This window comes from Physella acuta, unplaced genomic scaffold, assembly GCF_028476545.2.
Source record: "Physella acuta isolate Inbredline_101_S28 unplaced genomic scaffold, ASM2847654v3 ptg000851l, whole genome shotgun sequence".
Classification (NCBI taxonomy): Eukaryota; Metazoa; Mollusca; class Gastropoda; family Physidae; genus Physella; species Physella acuta.
In genome coordinates this window covers 262,896-286,591 of record NW_026732368.1, presented here as the reverse complement: position 1 = coordinate 286,591, position 23,696 = coordinate 262,896, and the positions used below count along the sequence as shown (strand labels likewise).

At 38.5% G+C, this 23,696-nt stretch overlaps 1 protein-coding gene across 1 annotated transcript in view; it reads left to right on the top strand.

The window, feature by feature from the left end:
* LOC131952087 (basement membrane-specific heparan sulfate proteoglycan core protein) overlaps positions 1-23,696 on the top strand; it is a 146,415-nt gene that overhangs the window by 31,803 nt on the left and 90,916 nt on the right. The window contains exon 2 of the mRNA XM_059314592.1: positions 10,158-10,359. Within this exon, the coding sequence (XP_059170575.1) occupies positions 10,158-10,359 (202 nt within the window). The remainder of the gene's footprint in view (positions 1-10,157; positions 10,360-23,696) is intronic.

Genomic DNA, 23,696 nt, shown 5'->3' with positions numbered 1-23,696 from the left:
GCCCCCGCGTCTATTTACATAAGCAACAGATTCATATTTCAATTCAAGTTATGTTTTAAAATATAACAGGCTTAATCAAAAGGATTTAAGACGAATAATTAAGAGTTAGCCCCCTTAAAATAAACACGATAGCACATCGGTGCGAATTTTTGTCTCACAATGGAAGAGAAAGTAAATATTGTGGCCGCTATTTAGAAGTTATAATAAGTAACTAATGAAGCTAGTAGTAGAATACGGTCGTTCTTTTGTGAATGAATGAGGCTCGTAGTTGCCTACCTCAGACAGAAAAATAAAGCTAGTAGCATACATGGGGACCCCAGACCCCGGGGGTGATAACCACAGTTGGGGGATGACACGTAAGGTTCCGCCTATGGGAGCCTTCAGTATAGGAACCAAAGACAGCACATGAGTTGTATAATTCTAAATAGCAACAAGCTTAGCATCAGGGCGGCGTGGCCGTGCGCAAGAAAGTTAGGCTGCTGACCCGAAGGTCACGAGTTCGAATGATAATGAAGATTAAACAATAGCTAATTCAGCGAAATTATATGTTAAATTTCAGAATTATTGATATCTTTTGACATTTTAGACTATTTAATTCAATGAATAAATTCGTTTTTAAATTCATAATTATCTAACGATAATTGTATAACTGGGTGACCTCTGTTGATGCACCTCCCCCAAGTGGATGTACTTAAGACCAACACTATACGAGACAGGATGACACTCCCACTCATGCGCGTTGAAAATATCCGACAATAGATGACGTGGGTAAGATTCCCACTTGAAGACTGCTCCCAACAGCTTATCGACGACTTTGTGCTGTAGTGACTGCCCTTTAAGCTCCACTTGACTGTACTGAAAATAAACTTCAATTGGTAGAGAATTAAGTGCATGACTGCAGTGTTTTAATTACATGTTCTCTATTTTTAAATAACTGGATATAAATACTTTTGCTTAATGAGTGAGCGAGACTGTTAAACTCATAAAATACATTAAAAACTACTGGGTGTTTTTTTTTAGCACAATAAATAGTGCGTGGGAATTGCGTTTAGTAGCATTGTGCATCGTTTCGTTTCGGGGTGTGATCCCACTTTTGTAGTGTAGCCTTTAACTAAGTGATCATGTTCACACCTACACACATCTAAGCAGATCAAGTAGAGTTACCCTGTTTTAGGTACAGTAAAGTACCTTCCTAATTGTTATGTTGAAAGGGATTTCTCCCAAATCAATGAAGTATTACATGGCAACTTATTATGCGCCATTTAAGTCGTTGACTCCGATTTCAGCTTAGTTTACTTTCTGAATTTTCTTCCATAACCTTTGTCCAACCAAGAACAAACTACTAGGTAGCAGTTTGATTTTTTAAAATTTGTCTCTCATAGATGGGGTTGCTGTACCCAGCCATCGAGCTCATCTACCCGGGGGTTCAAACTCGGGACTTTTCGTATTAGCAACCATAAGCTTTACCCGACCCCCTATTGGTGACTTTGTGAATTAAACCCCCTAATGAAGGTCCCTGATAAAACCCCTCAATGTAGGTCCCTGATAAAACTAATAACCTGACTTAAGAAAATGAAAGGTTTAGTTAAAATATAACCATAATTTCTAAATATAAGGCATGATAAGAGCGTGATTCCATTAGTTTTTTTTTTTTTTTTTTTTTTTTTTTTTTTTTTTTTTTTTGTGTGTGCTAAAGCTCTCTTGCCAAGAACCAATTTTATTTTCGAAAAAAAAAATTTCTTCTACATTTGTCCACCTAGACACCCCCTACCTACGTAGCTCTTATTTTTGTGTTATCAGATTATAAATTCATTTTGCGTCATGTTTAAACCTCCTTTAGTAAAAGTAAAAATTAAAAAAAAATTGAGTGCACCCCCCCCTCCAACATAAAACATCAGATGCTGCCTATCCTCTACCGACTGAATAAAAAAAGATAAAATCATTTTTTGTCCGTCTTTTATCGTCCAGACTAGCATCAAGCTGGTTCGGGTTTTCCCAAAAAATGTGAAGATTACGACACTTGCATTTTTTTTTCGAAGATGTAAACATGTTTTTGAAACACGTTTGCTTTCTGTAAGAAGCCCGATATTTTTATTTCTTTTTTTATTTCTACTTATTTTAAAGTATAAATTATAAAATATTTTTAAAAACTGAGATTTTATCTGTAAGATTTCGGTTCTTAGTTTTAAGTTTAAAATATCTGCGACTTGCCCCCCTCTCTTTGGTGATATTTTTGGAAGGTTAGTGGAATACTGTATGAATCGGTATGTTTATCGAGAGAAATGAATATCATAGATAATTGTAACTGTTCATTTTACTAGTATAACACACGTTTAACATTATTTCAGCGGGGTGTGTGTGTGTGGGGGGGGGGTGCAGTTTCTATGTGTGATATCTCACATGAAGATATATAAGACGGCGCGGTTTGGATCGTAGAGCTTACGGCTGATAACCCTTGTTATTTTACTGTTAACAAAATAAACCTGTTTTGGCACAAGTTCCTAGACGAGGCAGTCCATCTGTTATACTGAGACATGCGAAAGGGCTGTGTTGATCACCGTGCCCAGCCGTCTCTACTGCAGAGGCGTAGCGACCCTTCCCGGCGTCCGGGCACAAACTTTCGATGTGCACCCGCCCCCCCTCGAACTTTTCATTTGCACCCCCCTCAAACTTTCGATTTGCACCGCCCCCTCGAACTTTTCTTTTGCACCCCCCCCTCAAACTTTCGATTTGGCGCCCCCCCCCCCCTAAAGTCGGCGCCCGGGGACATATGTCCCCCGCCCTCCCCCCCCTCGCTACGCCTCTGCTCTACTGCTTCAACTTGAGTCAGGTATCACTCCCAGGGAGTGAAGGGCTGTTGAATTAAGCACCTAGCCAGTTATCGTTGTTGTCGTTTCTTCTTCGTTCTTAATTTTAGTGTTGGAAGGGATCCCCTCCAACTCAATTAAGTATACGTGTCAACTGGTTATGCGCCATTGAGGCCACTGACTCCGATTTCAGCCTGCTTTTCTTTTTGGATTTGCTTCCATAGCCTTTGTCCAACCAAGAACAAACTACAAGGCAGCAGTTGTTTGATTTTGGAGTTGTCTCTTCTAGAAGAGTTGCTGTCCCCAGCTAACGAGCCTCATCTGCCGAGTTGTTGTCGTTATTGTGATAGAATTAGGTGTTATAAAAAAAACCATCTTGCTATATATAAAGCTGATAGCTGATAAAGTCAAATCGTTGTTGTTGTCGGGTCGAAGTTTTACTGTACGTTGACCAGAGTTTCTTTCAGGAATCTTTTCATGTGGAGGGGGGGGGGGGGGCACGTCCTATGTAGCACGTCTGCTGCCCCCCCCCCTTCTTCGAACGATATAGAATTTATATAGAAAATAGATAATTTTACCAGATTCCTACCCCCCCCCCTAAAGTTACAAGCAACCCTTCCCCACACCCACCACCCCGGAGAAAAAAGTCTGAAAGAAAAACTAACGTTGACGTTACGTTTGTTGATTAATCCAGGACCCCAAATGAGCTGAGTTGACTTTAGGGCGTCTTACAAAACTTATCAGATTTTCTCCTGATGTCATAAGATTTTTTTTTTTGGAACGAACAGTACTGAATATTGTTTATGTCAAATCCAGCTTTTCCGGTTTTATAGCGAAGAGTAAGTAAAGTACCTTTTCAAACGTTACGGTCCATGGGAAGGTGTACTCGTTCACCTGTTTCTGTGACATCGGCGTATGAAGAGATAGTGTGGTCAACATTAGGCCCAGTCGCCACTACTTTCCCTAGCGTGAATCAGGTACCCATTAGAGCTGGGTGGACTCAAGGATGTCGTACTTATTCGAGCTCGGGATCCGAACCAGTTTTTTTTTTTTTTTTTTTTTTTTTTTGTTGTTGTTGTTGTTGTTGTTGTTGTAGATAACACCATTACTAACAGTAGGGTCTATTTACCTTTTGGATTTTTACTCTTTCTATAACGCTATGCATGTAACATGTATATGCTTTTTTTGCATTTAAAAATACGCGATATGAGCAAGAAAATACAAAATAATAACCGCGTGAACTTTGATCTACGTCTGTAATATTTATTGGATAAATATCAAAGGCTGCCCTTTTTACTGAAATAACAAATATAGCCTGTAATGAAATTATCGCCTTTCGTTGTTTTCATGTTTGGCGTGGCATTTAGGTGAGAATGACAAAAAATAAACTTTTGTGTTTAAATGCCATGTTTATATGAAAAGTTTGTATGCGTTCGTGTGTATGTTTATTGTATGTTTGGCTCTAACTTTACTGACTCGACAGATGCATGTTGGGTGTTAGGTCAGTAGACAGACACACTACGTGTACGTGATTAGGTCATATGACCGCATTTATACATCAGTAGACAGACACACTACTTGTACGTGATTAGGTCACATGACCGCATTTATACATCAGTAGACAGACACAATATTTGTACGTGATTAGGTCACATGACCGCATTTATACATCAATTGACAGACACAATACTTGTTCTTGATTAGGTCACATCGCTGTCTTTATACATCAGCAGACAGACACAATACTCGTCAATGATTAGCTTACGTTGCCGCCATATACATCGGTGGGCAGACATGGTTTTTGTACCTGATTAATATATTTAATTTAAACATCAGTAGGCAGACATAGTTCTAATACATGATCAGCGTTTGTTACATATTTTAAACATCTTGATATGGTTCATGTACCTGATTAATATATTTTATTTAAACATCAGTAGGCAGACATAGTGCTAATACATGATCACCGTTTTATTACAAATTTAAAAATCAGTAGGCAGACACGGTTGTGTGCGTGATTTGTGTGTGTTTATTGAGGGTTCGGGGAACAGGTATCATGAGCATACTAATATGTGTTCGTACGTCCAACAAAATATTTCAAACAGTTGAAGCTAACGATGCAGGGGTTTTGAGCGGCGCTGGTGTAAATAATGAATTAGCATTTTGTGATTTGGTTAACTGTTTGGCCTAGATTAGGACCTAGATAAGTTGACCCTACATTGCAAGGAATCCTACACGTAATGTACTGTGATACTACAGGACTAGCTGAACTGTGAGTTCAGTGCCCTCTATGAAACAAGAGCTACAGGCTGCAATCCTACATGTGGACGTGCGTAGCATTGGAAATCGGCTTAGCAAAAAATGGTAAAAACATTATCAGCGGTTTGATCCAACTTTGCCATGATCATATCTTCTTGGGTGTTTTTGTAATCTCCGGATCTATAGTAAAGATCTTCTACTCACCAAACAACACATACTCAACACACTCTTAATCCCAGGTAAAGATTACCTCACCAAACAACACTAACACACTCCTAATCCCCAGGTAAAGATTACCTCACCAACCAACACATAACACACGCCTAATCCCCAGGTAAAGATTACCTCACCCACCAACCAACACATACACGCCTAATCCCCAGGTAAAGATTACCTCACCAACCAACACATAACACACTCCTAATCCCCAGGTAAATATTACCTCACCAACCAACCAACACACACTCCTAATCCCCAGGTGAAGATTACCTCACCAACCAACACATACCCAACACACGCCTAATCCCCAGGTAAAGATTACCTCACCAACCAACACACACTAAACACACTCCTAATCCCCAGGTAAAGATTACCTCACCAACCAACACATAACACACGCCTAATCTCCAGGTGAAGATTACCTAACCAACACACACTCAACACACGCCTAATCCCCAGGGCGGGGTACTTGTCTGGACTTTATCCGGGGTACAGGTGAATCTGTGCCAGTTTTCTTAAGACCCCCCTCTCCTTTCATTCCCCCCCCTCTCCCAATTGTCTACGAACTTTTCTTACGTCATTACGTAACATCAACGCAGCGAGAGCAGACGGCACCATATTTTTTCCCCTCTGCCCTTGTTTTTTTTCCCCTGCAAAATTTCTGAAATGTGCCTGTTGGTTCGATTCCGGTATATTGAGTGCAGCGCGCAGATCTAGGGTGGGCGTGGCAAATCCTGAACATATTTTACCGGAAGTTAGGATAGAATTCCCTGCAGTTTCTTTCATAAATTAGTTTACAGTGGCAACAAATAAAACGTTTCTGGGAAAACGAAACGAATAAAAAAAAAATGGAAAATCGCAAGATGTAAATATGCGGTCTTGCAGATGAAGTGGATTTGAGAAATGGGGTAGTGGGTTGCTATTTTAACAAGTTGTGACTGCTGGAATGGGATTGTCTGCTGTCTTTTTAAGATGTCATATCTGCTTAGTAATAAAATTAGAATAGATACAATTTTAACCGCTTTTTTTGGTTTATTGAATCTTTGGATATTTTTCCGTGCCTAAAAACTGATGACAATTATATGGCCCTTATTTTGTAAATAATGACGTAATTTTCATAGAAACTTCATCAATCAGCATTTTACAAATTTTGCGAAAAGTGAGAATGTTAAAAGTGTTAGAGCCTTTACGACTAGATGGGTGTGTAAAAAACATATCTCGGCTAAAAACTTGACTGACTTTTGAACAAATTTACTGTAAACATATCAGGTCGATGGAGAATGGACTAAACCGCTCGCATAGATAAAATATGTAAAACATGTCGGTCTCCGTACACATTAAGTTTTCGTATTTTAGTCGTTCTCGTTCCTAATCAAAGGGAAATAATAAACCAGAGACAGGAATCTATATATAAAATTCTCTTCTTGGAGACTATAGAAAACACCAAGCTGTAAGCGCGCTCGCTACCACTCCCACCCCTACATGGTCTGTTGAGCTGTGGTTCACGCTAAATGTTTACAATCGTAGAGCCGGGTTTAGTGATGGCTATTAGGGGCAGATAATGAGCTTGAAACGATTTTAAACTTAGGGGAGGTAACTAAGAGGAGTTTACTTTCACGGGGGGGGGGGGGGGTGTGGGGGAAAAGGAAGGAGGGTTATCGTCCTTGACGAGCTACTGATAATGCTTTAAAGCAAATATTTTCAGTGTCAGCGTTGGTACTGTCAAAGTCACAAATTATGAATTACTGAAAAGTAGAAAATAAAACAACTAAATAGCTGCATATGATACGCCGCGGGTCGGCTCGTTAGTATTAAAAAAAAACGGGACTGCAACGCTTACTGTCTTAAAAAGCTATTTAAAAAAGTTAGCTCATATCTAACGTCAGTTAAACTCATCTACTATAGCTCTTCTGTTTTATAAAGACTTTTTTTAAAATGAGTTCTTATATCAGAGATAGTTACATTTTTATAGTTTAAATATTGCTACCAACTTCAAATGCAACGATCGTTTTTTTGTTTTATTTAGAATTTATAAGTAATTTTCAAACTTTTTTCAGGTTAAATATAGCTGCCGACGATTTAAATATGCGATGCGTATCCCACTTTTCCGTGTTTAAATTTACTCGTACCTTGAGCCAGCGAACTCGATTTTTTGAGGTTACTGGGTTACATTGTACCCAGTCTCGTAACCGATGGGATATCTACAAGTTCGAGCAGTTAATGGTTAAACCGGATGAAGTTGGCCCAACCTGTTCGTTGAAAATGCTAAAATATTTGCGAAAAATTTATATCAGATGCAATTTTTTTTTCCAAAATATTTAAAAATATTTTGCTGCGTTTATAAAAAAAAATATTTTAAGCAGTCGAAGTAACATTTTAAATAACGATATGGATCAACGTGTTTATACAAGTGCGCTTCTTCCTTATCATTGTCTTTTTAAATCTCCCATCAATACATATTCTATTTAGATAGATCTTTATTTGCTCACCACTAACATAGACCTAACTGTAGGGTCTCACGAACATATTTAATTGCAAGCTTAATTAGAAAAATAGATGTTTTAATTAGTTTTATCAACACATGCCAAATGATAATAATACATTTTTGAAATTTTGCGTGTGGTTTTAATTACTTAATTAATAAGTTTGGTTTGCCTGTTAATTGGCTACGAGATAAGATATATCGAATAGCAGGTAGTTAAAATGTTGATGAAATAGCTAGATAATTTATTGACTACATTTCTATACTTATAATATCCCTTGTCAAGATATTGTCCATGTTCCAAGTCAATATACTCACTATATATTTTATCAATATATTCACCACATACCTTTTCAGTATTTTGACCACTTCCCTAGTCAATATATTGACCACAGTCCTAGTCGATGTTTTTAGAACACCCAGAGTCAACATACGGGTCACATCTTTGGTCAACATATTTCAAGCCAATGTATTGACCACACTGTGGTGATGTAATGTGTATGAAAGGTGAATGCGTGGAACGGATCACTGCGTGTGTGTATGTATCATGTAGTGAGACGCGAGGCCGGGTGTGTTGATGCGTATGTTGTTGTACGGAGTGAACGAGGGTACAAGGGAAGCGACTGGTCGGGTGACAGTGGCTGTGTTGTGAGCGGGAGAAAAGTGGTGTGTAGGAATGAATTCGGAGGACAGTTGAAAGTTGAAGTGAAAGCAGACAGGTTGATGTGGGACTAGGTGGCGCGTTTAAGAGAAATAAAGGATACTGTGATACCTAGCCTCAATCGTGTTGGTTGTGTATTCTTTGAGATCCTGACACCCTCACACACACCCTAAATCAAACATTGACCATACCATTTGTCAAGTTGGCGGCCACAATAATATTTTTCCCTTTCTAGGTCAATATACATAAAACATTATGTTCCATAGATTTCCCAAAACTATATTTAGTTGTCCAAAATCTGACCACAGACACATGTTGACCACAACACGAGTCAAGCTGCTGACCACACCTCAGATAATAACACCCCCGCTCTCCACGAAATCAAACCTCTACGAAAACCCCCATTCCACTGAAACAACACCTAGACGAAATCCCCAACAGGTGTTTTTCTTATCTACCTCTGCCCTGGCGAATACCAGACACCGGAACTCTTCTACCTGGAAAGGTTAAGGAAACACGATCTCGTTTGGGCTGGGGTTAAAGGCTATTGGAGTCTGGTCACGCCAAATACGCTGACTACGTGGGTTTAAAAATAAATGAAATTAATGACAGCGGATAGTTTTAAATAATTTGGTAATAATGTTTTAAGTAACACGCGGAGAATACGCCTCACCCTGTAACAAAAGTTATGCGCATGACAAGTTTTTTTTTGTAAATTGGCTGGATAATGTGTCGTGAATAGGTTAGCGTTAATTAAGCCGAAGAAGTGTAATTAGCAGATAGTTTAATTGAATTTAACCGAATTTAATTGAATGTAGCTTACTAAGTAAATGGGCAATTTAAGCTATAATTAAAATGAAAACAAAGAATAATAGAAGGTAAATATTAATTGGGGGAGGGTGGGGGAATCATGTAGGAAATGAAGGCAAATCAATGCAGGCAAATAAACTTTCTTATAATAAACATGCGATATTGTTGGCAAAAAACCTCTCCTATAATAAACGTAACACAATCTACCTTGTATTTGTAACGCATACTGAGTGTATAATATGCAATATTTAGCTTTCTAAAGTATGTATATATTATAACTTGTACGTAATGTCTGATTGCGATATGTCTGTAGTATGACCTGTATGTAATATGCAGCATTTACCCATATGTATTCTGTATGTATTTTAACTTGGCTGTAACGTTGCTATATGTTATGTATGAGGCATAAAACTATGTGTGGCCAATAAAAAGTTTAATGAAACAATGAAACAAAACTTTGAGTAGAAAGCTTATTTCGTACGCATATTATTTGAAAAAGATATCAAAAATAGAAAATAGGCAGACGGATCTTATACAGATTTTGATACTGTTATCTTCGTTTAAATTTCATTTAATTACAATAACAATTCCCTCTTTTGGTTGCAAACTTTCCGATTTTCACATTGTTTTCAATCCAAAAATGTTACATTTAAAAAAAAAACAACGTATTTTTCGGTGTAGCAACTATGAGCTTCACCGACTCGACCACGCCGACCCCTAACGTATTTTCAGATTTCAAGACTTTGACTTTGTCGTCATAACACAAATGGCCAGATTTTCACATAGATGTGAAACCCAAAAAGTTTACATTTTTTAAAAACGTATTTTCAGATTCAATATTTTGACTTGTCAACACAAGTGACCAGATTTTCAAGAGTCTTAAACCAAATAGTTTACATTTTTAATAACGTATTTTCAGATTCAAGATTTTGACTTCGCTGACAGTGAAAATGTCGCCAAAGTTGTAGTCAAACGGGCCTCATCCCTGTCTGATGATGAAGATTTACTGATGGCCGATCCGACGTCGACACCGGAAGACGACGCAGAGGGGAGCGGGACAACGACGGTGGACACTACAATAACTACAACGTTCACCGTGCCTTTGCTACCCTATCAGCCGCGTAAGTAATTATCTTAATGGCCAAGTGTTTTACATTAAACGGTGATATGCATGGAGATGCCGCATAGTCTAGTCCAGGGGTCTCCAAACTACGGCCCGCGAAGTCCTCTCATCAGGCCCGCGGAGATCTTTTTGTCCAAGGAAAAATCGTTTGTTGGTGTTGGCTGAGGAACTTTGCCCAGCAAAATCAAGACATGACTGGAAGGAACTGGCCCCCGAACTGAAATTTGATAGTTAATGCGGCCCTCGGACTGAAAAGTTTGGAGACCCCTGGTCTAGTCAATCGGTTGTATTATAAACATTGGCGTCACTATGTGGGGTGTCACTGTGGGTGAACCCCCCCCCCCCACACACACACATACACGCGTGTTTGACATTAAACAGTGATATGCACGGAGATGCCGCATAGTCTAGTCAAATGGATATGTATGATAATCGGTTTTATTATAAAAATTGGCGTCACTATGTGGGGTGTCACTGTGGGTGACCCCCCCCCCCACCCCCAAACTAGCCGAGAGGTGCTTCAAAATGTATATTACTATAACTAGATTCTAATCCAAATTCACAAAACTTATTCCCTCCGTCAAAATGGATTTTAAAAACAAATTCGGTGTCACCCTCTTCTGAATGGTGTTACCCCGATGAGGTCCGCAACCTTCATCCCCTTCTTGTAATTTTATTTTCAAATGGGGAGGTGTTGATTTGTTGAAAAGTTAGCCCATTGGAGAAGTTTTTTAAACAAATAATTTACTAGTCAACGTTTGTTATCCACTGGATAACGGTTTGTAGACAGGCAATCACACGGCAAAAGTCGCATCAAAATTTCAAAACCTTTCGATTTACAACTGATTTTGATTATAGATTGTTATCATAGTTTTTTTTAAATGTTAAGGTCTAAATAAACACACAGAGAATATATATATATATATATATATATATATATATATATATATATATATATATATATATATATATATATATATATAGGGTTTTAGTAGTATTCGGGTCGATGGGTTGACGTCCGACTTCTGTCTAGGCTTTATAAAATTTTATTATGTACCTCTAGTAAGTCTAAGCTTATATGAGGTGTGTCCAATGCTGTTTTCTGAGCCAACACAGTTATAAACGATACTTGACATTACCCTCCTCTTACTGCCGCTTCAAGAATAGATGTGTACCTACAGTTACTTAAGTTTCCGCTCCAGACCTAAACTTACCTTCCCTGATTCCATTTAAAACTTTACTTTTAAATTTTTATTCAAAATAATTTTCTCACCCGTTTGGCTAAAAATAGACTCGTAGAAAAAAAATAATTGAGACAGCCTATTTTTAGAAACAGCTTAGATCATGCAAATTTTAAAATAAAAAAAAATTAACGGAATGTTGCAAATCGTCCTCTAAGGGAAAAGTTTTTTGTAAATAAACAATCTTTTCGACGCCATAGTCATTTATTTCTGGCATACTCTCTCGTGGGTTTAAAAAAAAAAAAAAGCAACAGTTCACGTTTGTAATTAGGTGTGAATGCCAATTAACCTCTCTCCCCCACGGCCTGAAAATTCCACCATATGCGATATTATTTCCGGTTCAAAAAAAAAGTTGCGCTCGGGTGATTAGAAATCCTTTCGTCTTGTGGCCTAAGATGAATTAAAGGAAACGGTTAGCTAGCGGTTTGTGAAGTAAAAGTTGAAAAGTGTTGAAAATCGAGAAAGATACTGCTGGGTGTTGATAAAGTCTCTACTGTGTGACCGTTCTTATACTAGACGTGGTTTAGGGTTCGAATACCGACAAGAATTTTAAAAATATACTCATCTTACCGGTCTCTCTGAGCTGACTTAGCTTTAATTGGTACTCAAATTTCAGGACAATTACGGCCCTTGTGCTTGTTAAACTATGCACGTGTTAGTCGTTGCTACGGGACTGCGTGGTCGAACGGTAGAGCACACGACTGCTAACCCTAAGGTTTCGAGTTCGGATCCTGGGCTCGTGTCCGTATGAATACCAGAGTGTAACCATCTCTTAGGGATATCTGATTTACGTCAATTAAAGGCGGCTGGGCCTAGTGCCGGCTTCATATGCCGGGGTCACAGAAACAGGTGAACTCTTGTTTACCTGCCCCATGGACCGCCAACTACCCTTTGGTATAACATACCCTAAATTCAGTGTCGCTATTTGAATGCTGTTTTTATATTTAGATTTGAACTGTATTTTTGCAATAAACTATTAGGTTAAATTAAAATCCTAATGTTAAATTAAATATGAATTTGCCTATTATGTAACAAGTTTATAGCTGTTTAATGACTTCATCTCTGATAATTAAAATAATTGCTTTTTTTAACATTGAGAAAATTAAAACAAATAGGAAATGTAATTGTTAAAACTGGAGTTTTCGTTTCACCCAACACCTGTGCACTTTCAATTTTCTGACTTCCGTTTCCGTCAATAGCGGGCAGGTTTAGTTACACTTGTCGCTTGAGCAAACGGTGTCGTTAATTGCCGGGCGCCTGGGAAAAAAGTTCCCCATGTATTCATTCTCTAGCGGTGTTTGATCGCGTTGAACAATGGCTAGGTCCCACAGCTGTGGTTTCTTGTGTTGGTTTTTGTTTAGAAGTTAGGATGCGTCTGTGGTAAGATGTGAAAGTTCAATTAGCGGCTTCTTGCAATCTCATTCATGTTTTCGGTACAGTTGGGTTTTTGCCGTACCAAAACAGAGGATTACAGTAAATGCTGGGGTTAGGTTCCAGGTTAGGTTCGTGGTTAGGTTCGAGATCAGTGTTTCTTTCAGACTTTTAACTCCCGGGGTGAGGGGTAGGGGGGGGGGGGAGGCACTTGAAATGGGGGGGGGGGGGGGGGGCGGAGACTGGTAAAAGTACATATTTTCTATATAAATTCTATTTCGTTCGGAGACGGCGGAGGGGGGCTAAAAGTTAAATCTCTTCGGGTCATAGAATATGGGAACCCTCTATTCCTTCTAAGCGGTTTAACCTACGCTCAGACAGACCAAAACAGAGGGTAGAACTGAACACTTTTCATGCCCATCTTGCTAGGCTCTAGACCCGTGGCTTTTTAGCCGTGCATTTGCAAAATGTCATGCAAATTTAACCGATTTCTACCTCCCCCCCCCCGCCCCATCCCTAATCGATACATATGGTCCCCTAAAATGACATCACAACGTTCTACATACCCCCCTTCCAATAACTATAATACTGAAGAAAACTTCGGCACATTTTTTTTTAAACCCCTGCTCTTCACTCACGTAGTTTTCTTGTTACAAATGTTTGAACAACCCCCCCCCCACCCATCTCACCTAGGTGTGTGACTTCATTTATGGACAACCCCCTATGTTTTTATTCATCCCCCACTACGCCCCGTTTAATTGAGTGTCCACAGCCCAAAAAACCAACGTACTCTCTGCACTAAATGTTGCTATTTATAAATGTACACGACTTTGTTGGGACTCTTTGGATCTCGTTTGTGTAACCCCCCACACAAACATCCAACCAAATGGGATCTTACAGCTAGCCGGTGCTAAAAGGGTTAAGGCGTATCCAGTACCGCTCGACCTACTGTTTGATAATGACGCTGGTACAGAAATAAAATAAATACCATACACGCCCAATGTAGGCGGAGTGATACATCGTTCAGGGACTACTTTTTCTACATGTTTTTAATGAAGCAAACAGAAAGATACATATTTCAACTCTTTAAACAAAATATAATTATAACTCACTTTACACCAACAACAACAATTTAGGCGTAACGTTTTGGTATTTAAAAACACAACAGGGGGCGTCCATAAAGGACCAGTGTTTCTTCCAGACTTTTTTCTCCGGGGGGCACTTGAAATTTTCGGGGGGGGGGGGGGGGCGGTAGACTTTCTTCGGGGGGCGGACACTGTTAAAAGTATAAATTTTCTATATAAATTATATAAATTTCATTTCGTTCGGGGGGTCGGTAAAAAAATTTCGGGGGGGGGGGGGGGCAAATAACTTTTACCAGTGCCCCCCCCCCCCCGAAGAGATGCCTGGAAGAAACTCTGTAAAGGACGTCACACTCGTAGGGGGGAAGGGGGGAGTTCCGTAATTTTGTGACGGTGTGTGATTAGGGGGGGGGGGGGGGTTCAGATGGTGTGATGTCACACTTTTGCATTATAAAAAAGCAATATTAGAAAACGAGTTTTAGCGTTATTTCGCGTTTTAGAAAACGGTTTTAACAAATTGTAATAGGAATTGATTAAAATACTCTAGAAAAATATCTACGTTTTACGAAAAATTCAACTGCAATTTTGAGAGGGGGGTGTTGTAGGCTAAGGTGTGATGTTATTTTAAGGGGGGGGGGGATGGTCTGGCTTTTTGTGACGATGTGTATAATTCACAAGCATGTTCAATTCCGCTTTGGTGTCACGCCATTGCGAATGTCGGGACACGGCAAAAATCAGGGCTTGGCAAATAAATATCAGAACATGCGAATCTCAAAATACGACCAATATCAGGACACCCTTCTTTTGCGGCTAACTCATGAAGATTAACTGGTTATTGCCCTTTGCTCCATGCCCAGCCATGGCTAGTTACGGTACTTGATGTTCTCAATGAAAACGTGGCAGGTAATTACTTCCTGGACCCTAAACAAACACCCTTGACCTTGGCCTAGTTGATTTTATTTGGTGGAAGTTTTTTTTTTTCTATTCGCTATATATTTTTGGTACGTTTTACCAGACATTACAACTACTACCTAGTTAGTGTCAGGGCTATGATTAGGCTAATTATCTTAGTAGTTTAGAGGTATAGTTGATTTAATTTTTTAAGTACCCGATAGATATTGCGTTATTAGCTTGAGACTGACTGATGTCAGTTATGCCCCTTATCACCTTAATAATAGAAGGTCTCTGCGGTTAACATAGAAAAGTACTGTTGTTTGCATAGAAAAGTACAGTTAACATAGAAAAGTACTGTTGTTAACATATACAAGTACTGTTGTAAACATAAGGGATGTGGTTAATATAGAAAGTACTTTTGTTAACAGAAAAGTACTGTTGTAAACATGAACAAGGGCAAAGGTTAATATAGAAAGTACTTAGCTTAACATGGAAAAGTACTCTTGTCATAACAGAAAGCTCTTTTGTTAATATATAAAAGAACAGTTAACACAAAAATGTTCTGTTATCAGCAGAGAAAAGTACAGTGCATCGTACTTTAAAAGTTTATTACTTCGATAATGCAACACGGAGCAAATAATCACGGATTACTACTTTAGAACATTAGTTTTACTATGTGAAAGTTACAATTAACATACAAGAAATTGAAATAGTTAATATATTGTCTAAATATTTAACACTCATGTTATTTGTATTCGAAACTAATTCTGTAAGTTTGACTTGTTAGTATGGGACAGGGGGGTCTAGCGGTAGAGGGCTGAACTGCCAACCCGTAAGTCTCGAGTTCGAATCCGGGTTCAAGCAAGTCGGTAGAATCAAGTAAAGTTTCCCTTTCAAACCTGACGGTCTATGGGCAGAGGCGTAGCGACCCTTCCCGGCGCCCTGGGACAAACTTTCGATTTGCGCCCCCCCCCCATTGCTACGCCTCTGTCTTGTTTCTGTGACCTCAGCATTTGAAGAGATAGTGTGGTCAGCCCGGCCGCCTTTACTTTCCCTAATATTCTCCAGTTAAGAAATTTCTGTATCCCACAATCACGAAACAAATGACTTAATTGAGTACTATTTAAAAACAAATATTTCTCGAGTTAAGAAATTTCTGTATCCCACATTCCCGAAACAAATGACTTAATTGAGCACTATTTAAAAACAAATATTTCTCGAGTTAAGAAATTTCTGTATCCCACAATCACAAACAAATGACTTAATTAAGTACTATTTAAAAACAAATATTTCTCGAGTTAAGAAATTTCTGTATCCCACAATCACAAACAAATGACTTAATTGAGCACTATTTAAAAACAAATATTTCTCGAGTTAAGAAATTTCTGTATCCCACATTCCCGTAAAAAACAAAAATGACGTAGCTATGACGTAACTGAGTGCTATTTGCTGACATGTTTTCCCGCTTTGTTTACGTGAGCCTGTCTTGCAGCTGCTTGCATTTTACATCCAGTGTGATAAACAAAAGACAGGCGCGGCGGGAAGACAAGGCCAGATCATTATTTCCCCTGAACACACTTCACTTACAGGTGCAGGCAATAATTAGGGATCAACAGACTTATTAGAAAAGGTCTGGGAATTCTATTGATGCTGGTGGTCTGAAGTGCATTGATTAGGGATGGTGAAATATTCGATAATAGGTGGTGATTGTGAACAGATGAGATTTAGGTGAAGAGTTATCGATAATGAGAGCACGTATTTCACTAAAGTGTATACAAGTAGCCTATAATATTTATGTATGTATGTATGTATGTATACTACGTAAGATATTTTTGAAAAGACCCGCGTGCAACTAGTGATCTGCTTTCACTTTTAGTCTTCCCTAGAATTAGAGTTTATTCCAGGCATCTCTCCCACCGAAAAATGTCAACCCCCCCCCCCCCCCAACGAAATAGAATTTATATAGAAAATATATACTTTTACCAGAGTCCGCCCCCACATCCCCACCCCCTCCCCACCGCCGAAAATTTAAAAAACTTAAAGAGCCCCTCTTCCCCCCCCCCCCCCCCCGGTGAAAAAAGTCTGGAAGAAACACTGCTTTGAATGTCAGTAAAACAATAAAAGAAAAAGTGAGAGTTGTGGTCCCAATCACATGCAGAATTAGGAGACCAAGGATTGTGTCCAAGGGGCCAATACTCTTCACTTCTAACCAGTACAACATCACTTCCTCTAATCATATACTATCAGAATAAACAACTACCGCTGTACTACCTCCTTTCTATCATTTTGAACATATTATTTTCCCTAAATGTTGTTTCAAATGGGGGATAACTTCTCCTCGAATTAAATGGAACTTAACACTCGTAGCTGTACATTTCAATTTCAAATTTTAAAAACAACACAATTATAAAGTATGCAGGATAAAAAAAAAACATGTCTTTCTCGTGTGCTCAGACATATTGTAACCGTATCCATGGAGATCACAAGACAACGATGTTTTTCTTAGCCATGTCATCGGTTGTTGTTTTTGTATTGTAGAACGTGTTTCTCACACCGCCAGGCCTAGCACTGGCCACGACAGATCCTATCTGTTGGCAATACAAGACCTCCATTGGTTGGTTGTAGCCAATCCGTGCCGAGGAATTCAGGCTAAATTTAGAAACCGCAATGGCAGAACTTTTAGCGTATGTAATATATGCAGAGTTTTTTTCCCAGGCGTCTCTTCGGAACGAAATTAATTTATATAGAAAATATATACTTTTAACAGTGTCCGCCCCCCCCCCTTGACCGGAAATTTCAAGTTCCCCCCCCCCATCCCCAGAGACAAAAGTCTGAAAGAAACACTGAATATATGTGTGTATAGATATATAATTTAAGAACATGTTTATGCATTCAATAAACTAAAACTACGTAAGACAAGTTTTATTTTCGCAATGTGTGTGCAATGTTTGTTTTGCAATCTGCAATATCGATGTAATAAAAATATGGTTCGGGATTTTTTAAAATCTTGTACTTTGAATACAACGATAACATAATGACCAGGTGGACGAGTTAATTAGTTTAAAAAATTATTTTAATCCATTTTCATGTTCATTATTCCGCTTGTGGTTGTTCCTAATTTAATTACCTGTCTAGACGTCTATAATTACCATCTTCAATCATTCCCTGCCATTTTGGTACCGGAAACTCACACGCGAGAGAGGTGATGGTAGTGTAGGAAGAGAACAGATCGAGGGATTGGGTAACTTACTTTTACAAATTTACTTTTACAAACTTACTTTTACAAACTTACTTTTACAAACTTACTTTTACAAACTTACTTTTACAAACAAGCCCATGCACTTGAAACCTTAGATTTAGTTACAACATTGCCTTTGTAGGTTCCTGTAGAATTTGGCTAAATAGAAATGTACTTTCCAGATTTTATACTAAAATGTCATTCTTTGATATCTCAAAAAGTGATGTGACGTGTGTAACGATAGTTTCCACTTTAATGATTCCTCATTTAATTGTTGTTGAATATACGAATACGATACTGCTGTGTTGACGTGTAGCGATCCTTCAAATTGTATTAATAATTCAATTTTTCTTTTGTTTGTGAAAATATCATGGGCTAATAATTTAGTATGGAAAGCCTAGAAGGTCAACCAATAACTAAACATGTGGCGAACTGGTGATTAATCAACCGTTAGCTCATAAAAAAAAAACATACCATTTTATTCCATTGGAAACGTATAAAAACACAAAAAAAGCTTTAAAAACGCTTACAGTATAAAACGAGGGCCCTTGCTTGTAATTCTTTACTTTCTGGACTTATTACATTTTAGTATCGATGCAAATCTTAAATCAACTCAGTTAACGTTATAATGGGGTATAAGAAATGAGCTTCATTGACTCCTCGCGATTTTTACTAACAGGAAAGGTTATCCAACTACTTCCCATCGTCAAGAGTAATAGAGTGACTGCCCTTATAACACCATGCACCCATCCTATGGTTGTAGTACACACATGTTGGGATTGTGGATTGTACTTCACTAACAACTGTGGGTATTTCTGTCTTGTTGGGAGCGTGAGATGGTCCTCAAAAGTTTCATGTTTTGAGTGACGATGCTCTTTGGGAAATCCCAGAAAATTTTATAGGATTAATTATCTCTTTTGTTTTTCTAAACTTGGCCAGACAAATTTACAACGTACTGCACTTAAACTAGGCAAGACGTATCTTACATTACAAAGTCAACATGCACTCAAAACATCTTCAGATGTTTCCCCATCAAGTGGATGGCTACTGTAAAAATTTCGTTGCGAACTGAATAATTTTATTTTCTGATTGGAATAAGCATTCGTGAAATAAATACAGAACCAGCTACCAGAAACGCTAATGGAATTTGTTTCCTTAGATAACACCACCCCATCTTCTGATTAGACCTGAGCACTTTTAGAGTGCGATGTCAAGACATTAAGATTTCACAGGCACGGCAGAAGTCTGATACCAAAAGTGTTGTTAAGAGTACAGCAATGTTCGACTGATGGAGAGATTGCAACCTCTATTTGTGTTACACAATTTTGGGATATTTGCAGGGGCGTTACTCTCCTTTTCGGTATAAGGGTCTAATTAAAATTTCTAAGTACAGTGTGAGGGTGGGGATTTTTAAGGATGCGAAACGAATGAATCCAATAACACACAGTTCAAGTTCAACTATAATTGTTCTTTATTAAAATGATATAGATCTATATGTTCAAGTTTCTACCTAACTGATCTACACTGTACTATTTACTTCTACTACTGACTGTTCATACCACATGCTACCTACTACTACGCACAGTAGCGTACGCAGGGGGGGAGCAGGGGGAGCGGCCGCTCCCCCTCTGGCCATTTTCAACAAAGTGGCGCCTTTTTGGAAACTTTTTAAACTCAAAGCTTTAAACAATGATATTTGTTAAAAAAATATTTTTGGTCGGCGCATCTATGTAAATCACAAGATTTCTTTTCATGCAGCAATTAAGCATTATTGTACTAGTCTAGTAGTGTCTACGTTTACAACACGTATTAACAGCTGCATCAGTTTGCCATTCTAAAAATAACCATTACGATGCATTGCAATGTTTAAAAAACCTCTACGTTAGTACCACTTGGCAAGAGGGGTAATAAGTTTAAGGCATCTGTATAACGTATTTGCTTACGAATAATTGAATTAGAAAATGTTATACATAAAACTTCACACATAATTACTTTATATATAGTTTGAATCGTGTGATTAATTTAAAAAAAAATTACAATACAGAAACAAATACAACTGATGTGGCACCTCTATTTAAATTTACTTATGAGCAAACTGCGTAGTGGTGGGGACATTTTGACAAGGTCAACAACGTCATTACGATGAAGTAGTAGTATTCTTACAGTTTGGGCGATAGTGATTATGATTACAAATTATATGAAACAGTTACAACCCCCCTCCCCCATGGACCCCTCTGTAAAAAAAATATTGTCATAATACCACTGCTACTTATTTAAATCTATTTGTGTAATATATATTTGTGTAATATATATTTGTGTAATATATATGTATGTTTAGAACAGTCATCTAAAAACTGACGCTATGTTCACTCTGAGTTGGTTATCTTCCCCCCCCCCCCACACACCCAGAGGCGTAGCGACCCTTCCCGGCGCCCGGGGACATACTTTCAATTTGGCGCCCCCTCGGGAGCAAATTTTCGATTTGCACCCCCCCTCGAACTTTTTATTTGCACCCCCCCCCCCCCCTCAAACTTTCGATTTGCACCCCCTCTCGAACTTTTCATTTGCACCCCCAACCCTCAAACTTTCAATTTGGCGCCCCCCTAAGGTCGGCGCCCGGGGACATATGTCCCCCCCGCCCCCCCCCCCCCCTCGCTACGCCTCTGCACACACCTCACCACCACAATTGTGTAGAGCGACATTAATGTCACACCTAGGTATATACTGGGTTGGTTAATTGACCTAAAGTGACTGGACAGTGGTGAATGAAGTTGAACCCACCCACCCCCCCCCCCCCCCCCAATCCACCCCGAACTGATCTGTTAAGTACAGTGTAGAAAAATGCGTAATGATGTACCATAGTACCATGACGCCAGAAAATTAGCTTTTTAAACGTAAAACTGTGAATATTGTTTGTTTTTGCAATTACCAGTAAAAAGGTGTGTGATCAATACAGTGATCTAACCCATACCCATCACTATGTTAAAAAATGATCTTTAACGAACACAAAAAGCAGTAGTTAATTAAAATATATGATCTGAACTAAAAGACCGATATACAGTTAAATTGTGTAGATTGTTATTCCGAATGTTTTTCTATTATATCGAAAAGCGTGGTTTTATACCAACTCTGATTTTAAAAACTTTCATTATGCTGTAATACTTTAGCATTTATGATGCCGATATATTAAATTCTGATTAAAGACAAACATTTTGTTTACACGAATAGTGTTGAACTATTTCATTATATTCTAAAGTAATTATTTATTTGTGTTGACATTTATAATTAAATGTGTAGATATATACATATTTATATTAAGAGAGTGATTATTTCCCCTATTTCACTTGTCCCCAATTTCCCAGGAATTATTATGTAAGAAATTTTTTTTACAAGAATTACAAAACAGATTGTGTTACGTTCATTGTTATTGGTTGTAGTGTATATATATATATATATATATATATATATATATATATATATATATATTGTTTAGATTGATACAATTTTTGTTTTTTCGGCCTACATTATGTGTTTTTTCTTATTTCTTTAGAGTGCTACTTTCAATTTATTTTACATCATAGCGAAGTAATGACTCACAGCTAGTAATTATATATATATATATATATATATATATATATATATATATATATATATATATATATATATATATATATATATATATATATATATATATATATATATATATATATATAATACACGTATATAGAACGTGTTAAAAATTCGGCGCCTTTTTTTGCTCTTTTCGCTCCCCCTACAACGAAAACCTGGATACGCCTCTGACTACGCACTCCCATGACCAATCCTAACACTAACTGTTCTCTACATTCTACAATCTAACACCTTCTACCTCGCTAGCTAATCATGATCTACCTAACTATCTACATTCCTCGGCCGTCTCTGACCGCTACCTAACAACTCCTGGCCTATCGCTCTACTGACCCACGCCTCAGTGGTCAGCTGACCGTCCCACGTGACCGGTCAGCCCTGTGCGCCCATTGGCCTCTCTAACCAACCGACTAGGCCTATAGTCTGTTTCTGCTAACCTATATCTGCTAAACATGTCGGACGTAATCTTGCGTCATCACATATCTCCCTCCCTTTCTGTAGCTGACAAATTATATTTTTCAGCGTCTGCTACTAATCTAATACATCAACAACTATCTATCTTACTACTCTATTCTATCCCTAACATCAATCATGTAAATCAAATACAAAATGGGACAGCACAGTTTACAAAAACATAAAATCTTGTGTCTGTGTTCTTGAAAAAAAATGTCATTGTTTTCGTTCTTGTGTAGGTATCCTGACGTCTGTGGTGTCTCTGCTTGCTTATGTATGTCTATGTTTCATGGTATGTGTGAATCCAATCATGTGTAACTCAGTTCTGGCTAGGTTGTCGTGTACTGGCCTTGAACTAATCTTAGTAGCGATGTGTAACTGGTTGAACGGGCTCAACGAGCAGTGTAAGTGTGTGTGTGTGTGTAAGTGTTATGTAATTATTGGCGTTCCTCTGTGGTGGGTGGGTTGTGGCGAGTTTTAATGTAAATTCCCGTGAGGCGGGTGTAGGCGTAACTTTCGTTGGTCAATGTGATGACGCAACAAACTCAACGCTGGTTGAGACTTCCACGTAGAGTGGTTATACGATGAACTGGAGCTGTCTGATGCGGTGGCGAACATTGACGTAACGTTCCGACGCTGGGAACTTGGACGATGGGTCGTCTACCCTTTGTATGTGCCGACGTAGGTGTACGTAGCTGGCGGTCTGTTATTCAACCCCAGTGCGGGGGCGAAGCGGTGGCGATGCGTCCGCTGTCTTGACCAGGGCAATTCTCTGTTCAGCAGGGCTGTCCGCTGTCCAGGTGATTCAACGTAATCAGGGCTTCAGGTGGCGGCATTCTTTGAAGTGTCTGCTTCATCTCGTCTCATTCTGAATAAGCGTAGTGGGTCTGAAAATGGCATTTCGAGACTATAAGCAATGGCTTTATGTGACCAATTTAGTGCCCGCGCAGACAAGTATTCAGACAGAGGTACCTTCCATTAAAAAAAAAACTCAATCCCAAATTTAAACGTGCTGAACACTTGTCTGGCGGTATAACAAACATTAAAAAATAACATTACAACATAACCAAATAAAAAATCAGTACACCCTTATCTAACAACAATCTGTAAAGCCTAATAAACTCAATAGACGTAAACACTACTAGAGCTTAGAAATAGCTTCACACAAAAAGAATAGACATGTAAGTGTATATAAATAATAGTGCCGTTTCAAATAACATTTGAACACGTAATCATATAGTGGAGCAGCTCTCACTATCTGACTTCTGACAAAAACTGGCTGGCTTGACTTAATGACTGACTTCACTCATGACTTCAGTAAATTGACTGACTTCAGCAACTTGGCTTATTTCACTTTGACTTCAGTAACTCGACTGACTTCACTATGACGACTAATTTCACCTTGACGACTAACTTCACTGACTTCATA